Source organism: Saccostrea echinata, unplaced genomic scaffold (assembly GCF_033153115.1).
Source record: "Saccostrea echinata isolate AGI-Se365-2 ecotype Australia unplaced genomic scaffold, CSIRO_AGI_Sech_v1 ptg000028l, whole genome shotgun sequence".
NCBI lineage: Eukaryota > Metazoa > Mollusca > Bivalvia > Ostreida > Ostreidae > Saccostrea > Saccostrea echinata.
Genome location: NW_026889777.1, coordinates 9,030,124 through 9,046,698, shown reverse-complemented (window position 1 = coordinate 9,046,698; position 16,575 = coordinate 9,030,124). Strand labels below are relative to the sequence as shown.

Below are 16,575 nucleotides of genomic sequence, written 5' to 3'. Positions count from 1 at the left end.
AGGGCAAAGTGGGTGGATGAAGGGGAAAAGCCAACAGAATATTTTTGTCACCTTGAGTCGCGAAATTTTTTAAACAAAACAATATAAAGGTAGAAAAGCTAGACAAGGGCACTATATATAAACAATTCGATATTCTGAATGAAGTCAAATATCATTATGAAACTTTATACAAAAAAGAAGACTCATAACTGCTAGACATAGATCTTTCTAGTATCATTCAATACCCTGCTGTTCCAAAGGTATACATACAAACAGCTTGAATTCTTGATATAGAGGAAGAGGAGGTTCTACTTGTACTAAAAACATGAAAAATAATAAATCACATGGAAGTGATGGATTCACTTCTGAATTCTTTAAGTTTTTTCTGGAATGATCTTAAATTGTTTATTATGAAAGCAATAAATCAAATATTTTTACAGTTTCCAATATCCCAGAGACTTGGTATAACATCCTGTTTGCCAAAAGGAGACAAGCCAAGACATCTATTACAAAACTGGCGACCATTAACTCTTTTGAATGTATTCTACAAGATAATATCTGGCTGTATTAGCCATAGAATTAAATCTACACTTGACTCTCTCATTTCAGAAACACAAACAGGGTTTATGAAAGAGAGGTATATTGGGGAAAACATTCGATTTATCTATGATCTTATGTCTTATACTGAAGTTAATAATATACCTGGATTATTAGTACTAATTGACTTTGAAAAAGCCTTTGATTCCATTTCCTGGTCTTTTGTTTACAAGGTTTTACACTTTTTTGGATTTGGTAAAAATATAATTACATGGATAAAAATCTTAAATACAAATTTTAAAGCTTCTATACATCAAAGCGGTTTTCTTTCTGAGCAATTTCTTGTCAAGCGTAAATGTCGTCAGGGAAACCCTGTTTCTCAGTACATTTTTCTTCTCTGTGCAGAAATTCTCGCTATTCTTATTAAACAAAACCACGATATAAAAGGTATTGTGGTAAATGATAAGGAAGACAAATTATCTCAATTTGCTGATGATACTTCTCTGGCCCTTGATGGCTCTGCAGGTTCCTTGTATGCTGCTCTTGATACATTAGAATTATATGCAAAATTTTCAGGTTTGAAAATAAATACTAGTAGTACAAAAACTAAAATCATCTAGATAGGCTCCAAAAAATTCTCTGCTGAAGTCTTCCACCATTCCAGATGGAAGCTAGATTGGGGGGGGGGGGGCAGCAACTTTCTCTTTGTTAGGAATAAATTTTTCTGTTGACCTTGAAAAAATCGTTGATTTAAATTTTAAATTGAAATTGCCAAAAATCACTTCAATGATTCAGCAGTGGAATCGACGTATTTTAACTCCCATTGGTCGGGTAACAGTAGCAAAAACTTTAATTGTACCAAAATTAAACCATTTATTTATTTCATTACCAAATCCTAGTGAGGAAACCTTAGCTTCTTTAACAAAACAGTTGTTCAGATTCGTATGGGGGTCAAATGTGATAAGATTAAACGAGAAGTTGTTACTCAACACCAGACACTGAGGGGTCTTAATATGGTAAATCTTCAGAATTTCATACTTTCTCTAAAATGTTCATGGATTCAAATGGTTACTAAAGGAAGCCACTCAAGGTTGAGCATTTTTGAAGTAGTATATGGACAAAATGTGGCACATAAGTTATTGAATATGGGTGATGATTATGAATTAAAAATGTTGAAATGTACAAAAAAAACAACTTTTGGAAAGATGTTTTAAAGTCTTGGTTATTTGTAATAAATGATTGTTTTGATAAGGCTAATCTTACACACTCTGAAGTTTTATCAGCCCCAATGTGGTTCAACTCTTGTATCAAAGTAAACAAAAATAGTGGTTTTTATAAAGAGTGGTACAAAAAAGGTGTGAAAATTATTGATGATTTTTTAGACGTCAATGGACCAATTTTGTCAAGAGAAAGTTTTATGGAAAAATACAAAATCCATTATGTTTGTTTTATGCAATATAACAGTATTGTTAGTGCTATTTCGAAGTTTTTGAAAGAGACGAAATTCTCCAGGGAAAATTTTTATGAAGTTACAGCCCCCTTATTTACCATTGTTATATAAAAAATTGATATTGACTGATAAATGTACAAAACATATTTTAAAAATTCAACTGCTGATAAATTTGAGTCGGTTTGGAAACAATGGAAACTTATGTTGGAAACTTAAATGCGAAGAAAAAAGATGAATATTTAGAGACAAAGGTTGCATACAATTTGTTTTTTTTTTTACATAGCTTGTAAATATGGCTAAAATATTAGATATTGTTTATGTAAGTATGAGTGAAGAGTGGAAGTGTGTGTGTGTGTTAAAAATTTCTGTGCAATTTTTTTTATAGTGTATTAACTGTATCAAGTACACAGAAATAGAGTATTAAAAAAAAGGAACCAAAGTGTGGACTCTGCAACATTCAACGTCTTCATACAAACGCCCTAGTACATAAATTCACAAAGATCATGGAAAAAAGGTTCATGTTTTACCCCCCCCCCTCCCTATTCACCAGATTTGTCTCATTGTGACTTTTGTCTTTTCCCCAAATTAAAAATACCCACTTGTCAGGAAGAAGATATGGCCCAATAATGCTTTGGGTTCTGCCATATATCAGTACATGAATGCAATACCCCAAAACATTATATGAATGCATTAAAAACATAGATAAAACGATTGAAATTATGTGTGTCTGTCAGAGGAGTGTATTTTGAAGGGAATCATTAAAAACAAAAATATTTATGTGGTAATTCTCGTGGTAGTTAGGATATTATATTCATGAAGAAACAACAGAAATCCAGTGGTTGAAGGTGCTATGCCACACCAAACTTTTAAGTAATGGATGTTCAACGTATCTCTTTTAACATGAAATATGTGGAGATAACGAACAGTATTCAGTCTCAAAAGTCCATTAAACATTACAAAATAGGAGCAGAGCAAACACGGACCTCTAAGACATCAGAGCTGGGATCAGGTTCCATGGAGGAGTGAGCATCCCCTGCCAACCGGTCACACCCGCCAAGTGCCCCTTGCCACGATCGAGAAATAACGGAAAAATCCGTCGACAATTCAGTGTGTAAATAATGGATTAACAATTACATATTGTATGAAAAAGTCAGTCAGCATTTCATTAATTGATGGATTGTATTTGCAGACAAGGTCATTGTATCGACCATAGAACTTATGAAATGATGACTTGAAACAAGACGGCTGATATTCTTGTTTCATCAACTTGTTTGTCAATAAGTTACCTCGTTTTAGAAATTGTTCAGACGTAGAGCATGCTCTGGCCTATCGAATCAACTGATGAGAGATATAAACCGCGTATGCAGGTGATAAGGGTATATTGCTGCATAAGTAAAGGAAGTTGACGATTGAAAAGTTAAAGTTATCACGTTCATCATAAAGCTTTGTTGTTGAATTACCATTAACGTCTTTTTCTAATAAAAAAAGTCGAGTTGAAAGCCACAGCAAGTGTTTTCTTCCTTTCACGTAAAAGATTTTGAACAAGTTCTGTTTCATATGAATACAAAAATAGGTCTGCTTATAACGGGGCGCAATTGGTACCGATGGGAATTCCAAAAGATAGTTGGAAGACCTGGTCTCCAAAAACCACACAGATATTGTCAATCAGAAACTCGAGCATCTTTTTAATGTCAACTTCAGAGTACTTATGTTTACAATGAGATTGTTTTTTAACAAAGTAATTTTGCAGTTGACCAATGACAAGGTAAGTAAATTTACGAATTCCATTTTTTTTGAAAAAGCAGCTGTCAACGATGTCAGAAAGTCTGGGCTTTAATTTATCGTGGGGAATAGTTGTATATAAAGTTGAAAAGTCGTAAGCTTTTATGTTGTTGATTTTTGTAAAATTTTGTGATTGAAATGTTCCGAAAGTTCCTTGGAATTTTTTAGTCACTTAGTCACGATTGTAATAAATTGATCTAGTGCAAGGGCATATACTCAATGGATCACAGTTAAGCTTTTACAAATAAACTCTAGAAGTATTAAGGTATCTGAAAAGTACTGCAATCCTGGTGAAATCTTGAAAATAAATTAGTTACATCTACATTTATAATGCCGTTGACATTGAAATGCAGCGTGCGGTCAAACAAATATGATTTTAACCATGAAATAGCAGAATCTGTGTAGAATCGCAGCACTTTTCAGAAACTACAATGCGTGTTGAAAATATTTATAAACTAAACTTAGAATTTTAACTTCGTTATGCCCTTGCACTAGTGAAATTTATAGGTGACCTCAATACTGTAAGTATATGTGCTAAAATCATGTGACTGCGGAGTCTCGTGTCAAGTCTAAATATAAAATCTAATCGTCCTCGATATGTACTTATTACAGCAAATTACAAAATACCGGTAAAGTTTTCAATAGCTTGTTGGATAGCTCAATAGGTATACAATTTGGTCTTACAAGTATCACATTAGGTTTGAATCTATGTCATGAAGTTACTCAGGTGTATTATCAACTTACGACTAAGTCTTAAATTTTTAACATGATAGTTCTTAACTCTCATTACTGAATAATTTTGCGAGATTTTGCTTTTATAAAATTACTTACCTAATTTTTTTTTTTACATTTAAAGTATGAAATAACAATTTATACAATGTAAAGATTAAAATAAATTGCAAAAGCGCTTAGTTTTAGCCATAAGTTCTTATGTAAAACAAGCCCTTAATTCAAATTTCAGATTTTCAGAGAGTTACAGAATATAGAAGTATGCTGGATGTAGAGATGTTGATCATAAATTAATTCAGTACAAGTTATATTTGTTATTTATATCATTATTAAATTATTCAATATATTATTATATTTATGTGTTTATTTTAATTCCATAGGATGAGAGAAAAATGAAGCGGAAAGCGTACTTCCTTACTTGTTAAACAATACCTTTTGCAAGGAAGGAAAGGGGGGGGTTGTCATTCATTAATGCTGCAAATCAACTGAAATTTGCAATTAAAGAAAATAAATGCATTAATTTACAGTAGAACACATTGACACATACATGTGGATTCATACAACATTGAAATCAACTCACATTTACCTGTAAAATCTAATGATACACCTGAGTGATTTTGTGACCTAGATTCAAACCTAGTGTGATACTTATTAGACCACACTGTATACCCTATTGAGCTATCTAGCAAGCTATTGAAAACTTTACTGGTATTTTGTAATTCGCTGTAACTATAATTACATTCGTCCGATATAAATAAAGTACTAAAAAAAAATCGCCATTCTGATTAATAATATATTCTAAATCACAAAAACTGCCGAGATTTCCATTGCACACCTTCAATGTACTGTGTAGCAGAGCGTGTCCATTTTAATTGTAGTCTATGATTATGGGTTGATTGATTGTATGTTGTTTTACGTCCCATTCGAGAATTTTTCACTCATATAGAGATATCACCATATACCGGTGAAGGGCTTCAAATTTTGACCTTTACTCGGCACTTAGGGCCATTGAGCACTGAGGGATCTTTATCGTCCCAACACGTGCCGTGACTCTGGTCCTCGATTTTTAAGGTTTCATCCGAAGAACCCTTAACTTTCACTTCAAAGTGCCGAGCGCATGGCAAAGGAACAGTTCCTACCCATTTTTTATCGACTTAGGTGAGTCGCGGCCGAGATTCGAACTCACGACCTCCCGATCACGAAGCGAGCGCTCTACCGACTGAGCTACCGTGAACGGTCGCTATGATTATAGAAGGAAAGATAACTAGTATAGACCCCGTCACCTTTTCAAACTAGAGCCATTATTCGAATTACCCCCACCCCTTTGTGATTTCAACGATTATTTAGTCGCTATTCATACTATAATTTGATTAACATTATTAAATAAATATATATCATTAAATAAAATATATGAACAAAGTTCTGTAATGTTCACTTTGTGAATAACGTAGGTTTATACGTGTTATAAGACGACAAATCAAACTGTATTGTGTATCGTCTTCGCCGCGTCCCTCTTGCTATGTCGCTGTTAATAGGTTTATTCACCGTGTTTTCATATTTTGCGGATTTTCTCTTGCTAACAATTCAAACTTATAAGGTTGGACATCCAACCTCATATCGACAAAAGCAGAGATTCGGCAGTTTGGTCGTCCATAACGCAGACGCAACCATAGCTAGTTTGTATCGCGTATATTTTAGTAAGATTAACGGGAACAGCTGATCATCTATTGTCGCATTGGACGTCACACGGTCACGTGATCGCTATCTAATCTAACTTGGATTTTTACTTCAGGGCTTTTTATTTGACTCAATAAATGTATATTTATGGCGGTATTTCAAAAATAAAAACACAGAATTTATAAACTATGATCATGAGGACCGAAATACGCTTTTAATTCCAAGTAATTGAGAAACATCCAACAAGATCTTTAATATAGTTATAAATGACGACCTTAAAGCAATCATTTTAAAGATCCTTAATACAGAAAGCCTAAATCTTTCAATTAGCAGCAGAACTTAATTTCTTTTCTGTTGAAGATTATGTCAGACGTTGAGTGAAAATGCAGGAGACCTGAACACCTTGTCAGAATGGATTAAGTGTTTTAGAAATATATTAAAGAATCGTGTTATTTAAAAAGCAATATGCGAAACATCTACAAGGGGTGATCAAAAAGTTAGCGAACTAATTGAATTACTTCCTTTAAAGAAATAAAATAAGGTTTTAGTGTTCATTATTTTGTTTAAAGTAGTCCTGTCCGATTTTAATGCACATCTGTCATTGTTCTGCCCATGCGCGAATCACGTGATCCAGGCAGTCGCGTGACATGCTTCGTGGCGGTCTGTTCACAGAAGCTAAGAGATTTTTATGAGTCTAATATTTCTTACCATGCAAGTAATTTTTCATAACAAGAACAGACCATGTCAGAAATGGCCAAATATCGGCAATAGGATGGGTGGATAAGGATATCCCTTTCCAGAATGAGCATGGTGACCATCACAACCCGCGTCCTCTGTCTTGGGAGCGTCGTTTATCTAATGTGGAAAAAGTATGGGCGCCTTCTTTTTTCATATCTCATATGTTTAAAGTCTAAAGTAAACGATATTTTAGGGATTTAATACTTATATTATTGCTCAGATATTCAACTATTTTTTTTACTGTAACTTGGTGATCTTTCAAAACAAATACATTAACTAAGCTTGCTTTCGCTGGGCAACAGAACAAACATAATTTTTAACCATCTCCCTGCCTTCACTAAAACATTCAATCCAATTAATGATTGAACATCTGGTAAGTCTTTTGTCTTCATTTTGTCTTCATAAACCTTGTACAAATTATTATATTCTATTGCGAAGGAATTTCCGAGATATACGTTAAACTTTACAGCCGTTCGTTGCTCGAGTACGACTGAGTCAACCATTTTTTTTGTCACAAGTGACCTATATACTGACGTCATTTTCACATTGTGACGTCACAAACACGGAGTTAAACATTATTTAACATCTGCTATTTATAGAACATGTGTTTGACCTTATGTGTGCCAAATGTCATTCTGATCTGAATTGTGTTTTTTTTTAACTGAATTTAACTGAATTTTAGAAGTTGGTTTTAGTTCTACATCTGGAAATCCTATTTATACTCACAGTTCATTTGTAAGGATGAAATTCTTGAAAATCGTATTCCAGTCTTTAATACTTTTAACATTCCAGTCAACGAAGGTGAGTTCGATCTACCCTACCTATACTGGATTCCTAAACTTTATAAAAATCCTTACAAACTAAGATACATTGCCGGGTCCAGCAAATGATCTACCAAGCACCTATCTTTACTCCTCACAAAAATATTAACTACTGTAAAGGAGAAACTTCAGACATACTGTGCTACAGCATATTCTAGAAGTGGTATAATTCAGATGTTGATTTTTAAAAATCAAAGGAACGTTTAGAAAATTTAAAATCATAATTTTTTCAAAAATCAGTATCATCAAAACGTATGACTGTTACACATTTTATACCACCATTCCTCATGATAAATTAAAAACTAGACTTTTTGCTATCATTGAAACTGCATCTTCTAAAAAAATGGAACTTGGAAATTTTGGAATCTTCTGATTGGTCATCAACAAAATTATTTTGTATAAATCATACTGATTATACACATAAGTACTCTGAAGTTGATATTAAAAGGATGCTGGAGTTTCTCATTGACAACATCTACATGTATGTATGGAATTGTGATGGGCATTAATTTTGCTCCTCTATTAGCCGACCTATTTTTATATTCCTATGAAGCAGAATTTATTCAAAAACTTCAACATGAGAAGGAAAAAAAAAAACACTTGCTGTGGCCTTCAACTCGACATACAGCTATATCGACGAAGTTTTATCAATTAACAATAGTTACTTCCATTCATATGTCGACTCGATATATTCCAGTGAACTCGAAATAAAAGAACACCACAGAGTCTGCCACATCTGCTTCATATTTCTTTGTTTTACTGACTATATACCAAAAGGGCTAACTAATAGTTAAACTGTATGACAAACGAGATGATCAGCTTTTCCATCGTCAACATTCTTATTTATGTAGTAATATTTCGTTATCACCTGCATATGGTGTTTATATCTACCAACTTATTCGATACTCAAGAACATGCTCTGAATACGATCGATTTTTAAACCGAGGTAGGCTACTGACAGATAAATTGATGTTACAGGGATGTCAACAACCTCGTTTAAAGTCAACATTTCGTAAATTCTATGGTAGTAATAATGAACTTGTTAGCAAATATAACCTATCATTGGATCGTCTTTTGGCTGACTTGTTTCATTCGAATTGTTAGGCCTTTGTTTTTATACTGAATTAGACTACGGAATGTTCCGTCTACCTGTTCAATACATAGGGTTCCAGGCGGGTGTGGGCGGTCGATAGAGGATGCTAACTCCTCCTACGCACCTGATCCCACCTCTAGAATTTCCAGGGGTCTTACTATCTATTTATAGTTTTGTATTGTTTGTTAGGTATTTTTTAGATTGATCACTGTTTCGTTGTCTCCACCTTTTCCATTATCACAAATTTACCGATACTCCCATTACGCACCTTAACTGCACTGCGTTTGATATGAGATGAATTCTTCAGAGAAACAGAACCTGTGGATTACTGCCTTCGGTGCAGGTTAGCATGAATATAGGAGCGCAAGTTTCCCATATACGTGCAAAACTAGCTAAGATAAATGTCTCCTTCTACATTAATGTAATTATTCTTGCTGGAGGGAATGATGTCGGAAACAACCCTGATATGGAGGCTATTGAAAATGATCTTGTGGAAATTATCACTGATATGAAGTCTCATAATTCTAGTCTCCAAGTGTTTATTTGTACATTATTGGCAATAAAAAGATATCAATGTGTGCTAAATTAATGATATGATTTGTTATGTTTTTGAGGAATATGGAGCTACAGTGATTCTTTCTACACACGTATTTTAAAAAGGAAAACAAACCAACTGTCCCGCCAATCCCTGTAAATTCGATTCATCATCAAAAACAATGTTTTCGATAGTTGTAAAAAAATTACATGTATGCATATGAAAAAATCAATGCTCCTTACAAAAGTATACAAATAATTTTCTTGGGTGTCCTCAAAACAATCGTTTTAGTTTTACAGATATATCGAACAAACTTATCTCGGATATCGCTGAGAAGGAAAGATTTTGATTATGAGAAATTATCGCAGTTTACACTAAACCAAACTTGAACATGATGAGAAATTTTGTAGTCCCTTTACCCATGAGAACGAAGTGTTATTATTATTGAACAAACTTTATGTAAATAAGTCGATTGGTATTGATACATGTACTATTGGTCCATGTCTTCTAAAACACGCTGCCCCAGTCAAATACAAATAAATCACTCATTTAATAAATATCAATTTCTCTACGGGGATATTTCCAATGAACTAAAACTTGCAAAACTAACACCTAAATAAAAGAGGAGACAGTCTGGACCCTGATAATTATAGGCCAATATCCATCCTCCCCACTTTGTCAAAAATCATTGTAAAACATGTCGCAAATATATTCGTAACTTTGTGTCAGATTTTGATCTCTTATGCCAAACTGGTCTTACTAAACTTACTGATGAATGGTAACAAGCAATGGATAATGGTAAACTTGTTGGCATAATCTTTCTTGATTCTAGTATGGCCTTTGATCTAGTTAATCATGATATTCGGATCAAAAAATTACATTACTACAATTTTGACCCCAAAATAGTGCAATGGTTTAACTCATATTTTAACAGTAGATTTCAGAGTGTCTACCTTGGTAACATAAAATCTGAAAAAAAAAAGTTAGTCACAGCGGGAGTACTCATAGGGATGAATTTTAAGTCCACTTCTCTTTTAATTTATATTAATGATTTCCCATTATTTGTCGATACTTGACTTTTGCCGATGAGGCTACCTTACACATTTCAGACAGTAATGTTTCTTCAAGGGAATGTATGATATCCTCTGACGTAAATAATATAGAAACATGGTACTCCCAGAATCAGCTGATTTTGAACACTAGTAAAACTAAGTGTGTGGTTTTAGGTTTTTAGGCATACATCAACTACGGTCAAAGCTGATCAGCCAAAATCTCTATTTACAAGTTTCAGATCATTGTCTGGAGAGTGTCACACATGTAAAAATCTTTGGAATCCATATTTATAATTCTCTCAATTTCAATACACATATCGATGCCATTTGTAAATTATTTTCTGAAATATATCTGTAGTACGTAGAATTAAGAAATATATACCATTAAATACGATAAAATTTATTTTACAATCAATCAAGAGATCAAAAATGTTGTTTCACAAAGAAAGGTCTTATCACAAGGAATACAGCTGTGAAATATGAAAGCCCTTGCAGCAACTATTCAGGAATTATGGTCAAGGTCTTGTCACAAGGAATACACAGATGAAATATGAAAGCCCTGGCACCAACCGGTCAAAAGTAATGACCAAGGTTAAAGTTTGGTAAAATATTGCAAGAGTGGGTCTAACTTCAAGGTCAATAGATCAAATATGTTGGTACCCAAACACATGTCTTGTCAAAGGAATGCACAAGTGAAATATGAAAGCCCTAGCTCCTACCAATCAAAAGTTATGCTTAAGGTTAAATTCTGTGTGGACAAAAAGGCAGACGGAAGGACAGAGCATATGCTATATGCCCCCGAATTTTCGATTACGGGAACATAAAAATATTAACGAAGTATGATTTTCATATTCATAAACAAAGTGAAGTAAAATAAGATATAGATTTAAAGTTATACATGTAATTAAACACACTACATGTAAATATCACTGTTTCGTTTGTTCTTTAAATTTATATCAATTCAAGAGTTGTTGCTTTACATGTATAGGCAATGACCATTGTTGATGGTGAATAAATGGTCTGTTCAAAAGTTATTAAGCATGATTGATTTTGGGTATAATAAAACAATTGTTGTATGGGACTTCAAGCAATGGTCATTTTGACAGTCCTCGGTACGAAGACGACAGTTCTAACCTTGGAGCTGACAAATTGCTTTTGCCATCGTACCCTTCTAATAAATTAATACTATATAATATTCCATTCTTAATTTTTCCACAAGTTCTATTAAGATTTAAAACGTTTTGTCTGTTCTTAGTTCGATTAATCATTACTATGCCAACTTAGCCTTTTTACTTGTTAGATTATTTTACAAAGTAGAAAAATCACTTACCATCCCAGGCTTTGTGCTTGGTTTGTTTGACAATTTCATTTTTTCAAAGGAAATCTTTCGAGTCATCCACTCCGATCCAATCCGAGGAGAGTCCGGATGTTTGAAGGAATGATTCTTATACTCTTCTTCCTTTCTCGCAATCGGAACCCATTTGTTGTTGAGAAACTTAAAGCTTTTGTTGCTGGCGGGTATGATGTCAAAAATGACGTCATATAATCCAAAAGGATCTAGGCCTCTTAAGTAAAATTCGACGTATGGAAACATTCTCCTGAAAATTCATAAGCATTTGGAAATGTATAACAAGGTAACAAACTTATATTCTTTTATCAAGAAAATCTCTTATTAAACAATATTGTTTCAATATTATACAATTATGGAAATTTGCGGTGTTGAATATGGTTTGCAATTCACCAGAAAAATAACAATATTGACCTAGACGAAGGTCAATATTGATATTTTTCTGGTGAAGAACAAACCATATTCACCACCGAAAGAGTCCACAATTATTTTATTATATAGAATGAATAAGACATTGCAGGCTTCATGACGACACGATTTTCATGAACGAACTTCTACGATTACGTTATAACTTCCGTGTTTTCCTTTCGTTGTGTATAAGACATGGAAATGTTTGGAAAAAAATCCGGCGATAGGCTTGTAAAACATTTTTCCTGCTCAGATACACAGTTCGCTCCAACCGTTGCAACCAATGTTTACATCGTTGTTTGAGTTGTCTTTTGTGACGTCACAATCGCCGCTGCACGCCCACTGACCCTCCGGTGAAAACGGCTTCCAATGAATATACAAGGAATAACTGTCTAGTGTTTTTTTTTGTTTAATGACGTGATCAATCAGTTTGCTCGAGTGATAATGCTAGCAAACTGATTGCCCATCATCATGAACAAGAATCCCAGACAGTTTTTTTCTTATATCTACATTTTTACCTGATACATGATTCAATAAAAAGTATTTTTATTAAATAATAATTTAATTCTGATTGTAACGCGCCATTTGATTGGATAATAAATTTAATTTATATCGTATAAATTGGATTGCCTACGTCACAATGACTTGCGTCAAAAACGTATCGATCCGCCTGACCTTACATTTAAATTTTGTACAATTTGAAGTCATTTTTAAGGGCAATCATCTTATTTCTTACACTAAACGAATGAAAATTAAATTATGAGGAATGAAATTAATAATTACCCAATTTATACGGTATAAAGTGGGTTGGAACAGTTTACACTTTTTATAAACCGCTTCGCGGTTTATAAAGCATATACTGCTCCAACTCACTTTATACCGTATAAATTGGGTAGCAATTAATTTCATTCCTTAAATAAGAAAACTTAGCAAGCCCCGTCCAGCGTATAACTAAGTAACACATAGAGAAAGCATGCAGTTCTGTGCTGAACAAATCGCTTTATGCGGTTATAAAGCTATTATATTATTTGTAGTTTTATCTCGGTGAAAGGCATTTGGAAATGTAAATATGTAGTGTTATGAACCATTTGCTTTTGTATAGATTATATAGGGACTACAAATAGACTATATGATAATTGTTTTAATTGCTTTAATACACTGATGTTATCAGTGGTCGGCGTTTGTCCTGTATCTGGTGTCCTATTGTTTATAGATTTTTTGAGATTGATCACACTTCGCAATCGTCGCCTTTTTCATCTTCTTATTATTTCATACAGTGGGAAAAAATGAAATACAAGAAAATCTTGTACCAAGGGGAACTAGGTTTTATGGGTACGAGATGAAATTATGGTGTTTTACTCCAGTCATTAGACATTATTCATTGGGAAAAAATACAGCAACTTATCACACCAATATAGTACAAACCAATACATGATCATTTTGCATCTTACTATACGAGGGCTGTTCGGAAATTTTTGAGGCATTCTGTTTATTCTCTTACATAATGAAAGTCTTTTGACGAAAAATTGCATTTACTTTTAATCAACAAACACTAATAATAAATAAATTTGTTTTTTTTTCTTTTCTATGGTATATTAATGAGTCAATGGTAGGGTTACCCGGCGCAGCCACGAAATCAGACCATGAAAATCAGTAACTACTACATGTACGTACTAAGTTCTGATGGACCCGTAGTAAGTGGAAATATTATTTAAATTATGTATGCAATTTTTAAATTTTATTTTGACTTTATTTATGCAAGATAGAATTTAGAAAAGAAATACGAAGATCATAAATAATTTTCATGATGGTATAGAAATGTTATAACGACGGCAAAATGAATTTTGACGTCAAGGCGGAGCAGCAAGCATACATAAATATTTTTTTGTAGCGCTGAGGAGAACTCCTGTCCAGACTGAACGACCCTCGAAAACAATAACAATGCGAAGAAACATGTCTAGGAATTTGTTTTTTCATTGGTATTTTTCCCTCAAAAATTATTCGACCAGAGTAGAACAACCATCAAATATTACGAACTAAATAACGTTGACCTGAGGTGCAAACTTCGGTTCTGCATGATGCTAGTCAAACTGTATCTGACACTTTAATTTATGTAATTTTATATTGGGGTACCACACATTTCATTTTTTAAAGAATCGCTTAAGAAAAGAGAGAACTTGATTTCTAGAATGTTGTATAAGTGATGACAGAAAAGAAGAGTGAACGCTGTCCGATCGTTTCAACATGAGAGAAAAATCTACGGCTGACCTTACGTTAAAATGACATAGCTGTGCTACTGCAGGCCAAGGGGCCTATGCAAGTTTATAATATCATCGGAACTTATCTAATGATCCTATTAACTAGAAATTTTGCATATTTGTTTTATTTTTTCTTGATGATGTGTTGACGAATTTTCATAAATTTATCTCTTTTCTTTATGGAGTAAATGTCTCAATAATTTCCTAACAGCCCTCGTACATGTAATTAAGTATTGAAAAATACATACACTTTAGAAGATGACTTTTTTATTATCGGCTGCTATGAGGCGAGCATGTTATTGTTTTAGAAAGAAAATGTGAAAAACAGCGAGCGCTCTTTCTTTAATAGATAAACAAACACATAAACTCATGATTTTTATATGATTGTTTTATAAGAATTAAATAACGGTAGAATTAAAAAAAAAAGAAGACCAATGTGAGAATTGTGTAGCCGGGATCGGTATACAGAAGTCGTTAAATTGTACTTTCTTTTTGTCCTCCGCTTTCACGGGAAGTGGAGGATACTAATTTCGGTCTGTCTGTCCGTCAGTCTCTCAGTCCGTCTGTTTTTCTGTCTGTCTGCGACACTTTCGTTTCCGAGCGATATCTCGAGAAGCCTTTGAGCTTTCGCAATGAAATTTTACATAACAACTCCGTATGGCATAATGATTTTGAAGTCAAAAGATCAGAGGTCAAGGTCATAAATTCATAAATTCTGTCTGTTTTAACACTTTGGTTTCCGCTCGATATTATGAGAAGCCTTTGAGATTTTGCAATGAAATTTTACATAGCAACTCCCTGTGGCCTAGTGAAGACGTCCCCTATTGACTTTGAGGTCAACAGATTAAATATCAAGGTCGTAAATTCATACATTCTGTATGTGTGTAACACTTTCGTTTCCGAGCGATATGTCAAGAAGCTTTTGAGCTTTTGCAATAAATTAACTCACTGTGGCCTCTCTCATCCCTCTCAAAGTGTCCCGCCCCGTTTTGTTAATTGCATTGAAAGTCGCATGACACTATTTTTAGCACAGGAGCATGTGGAGAGTTATTACATATAATACAGGTTGTAGGCGGACTTTATATTCTAATTACATCTATTAGAACTGTTTTGTAAAGGCTAAATTAGACATCATATGCATGTGTTGTGTAAAATTTTGACAATATCGAACGTGAATATAAACATGTATATGTGACCTAATGTTTGTATTTAATTTGCAGAGAGACCAAAAACAGCTCATCCTTGAGTAAGGTTTTCTTATCCGTCTTTCTGTCACTTTGTAAATAATTGCGCTGAACGCGCATACCCTTCCACAATTTTGCCTGGTTTGAATCAAAATTAACAAATGTGTTAACTAGCTTTTGAAATATACTGTGTGTCGGATTTTGATTTTAGAGAAACGATGTTGCCATAGTTATAAATTAAAAAGAAAATATGTGAAATTCTTTCAAAAGGTTACATGTATAAAGTCGGCCGACAACCTGTATTATACGTAATAACTCTCCACATGCCCCTGTGATAAAAATAGTGCCAAGCGACTTTTAGATATACAATAAATAAAGAAAAAACGGGGCGGGACACTTTGAAAGGGGCGAGAGATGCCATAGGGAGTTATGGTATGAAATTCTTTCAAAAGGTTATTTTTCCGTAAGATTTGGACCAATTTTGATAAATTAGACTCATTCTTCTAGAACTCATTCTACTGGACCACTTAAATAGGAAACATTAATCCGAATTTCGGTTTTTGATTTCTACACAAGTTAACCCCACGGTTACTGCAAATAGAAAAAAAAATTCATTTGATTTCAAAATAAGTTTCTGTATTTCAATTTTCGACGAACGGTGTTATTCAAAATAAAAAATTCCAAGAATTTCTTTCAAAACGCTATTCCTCGGGCAGATTTGGTCCGATCTTAATGAAACTTTATACACAACTAGGATATATCATTATGTGTACGGATTATGTTATTATGGTTTTCAAAAAAAAAAAAATTCTATGAATTTTATTCGAAGCTATATACTACCTACAGCAGTGGCGGATTTAAGGAGTGGGGGGGGGGGGGGGGGGGGGGCATCCGGCGCGCGCCTATGGTTGGCCGTTCTACTCACAGTTACTTATTTTTACTGCACTAAAATTATTTTTACTGCAGTAAAAATAAAACACCATT

At 33.7% G+C, this 16,575-nt stretch overlaps 1 protein-coding gene across 1 annotated transcript in view; it reads right to left on the bottom strand.

Moving 5' to 3' along the window:
* Positions 1–16,575, bottom strand: part of LOC133193981 (T-box protein VegT-like) — a 64,611-nt gene that overhangs the window by 29,527 nt on the left and 18,509 nt on the right. Inside the window, exon 2 of the mRNA XM_061329893.1 lies at positions 11,724–11,991. Within this exon, the coding sequence (XP_061185877.1) occupies positions 11,724–11,991 (268 nt within the window). The remainder of the gene's footprint in view (positions 1–11,723; positions 11,992–16,575) is intronic.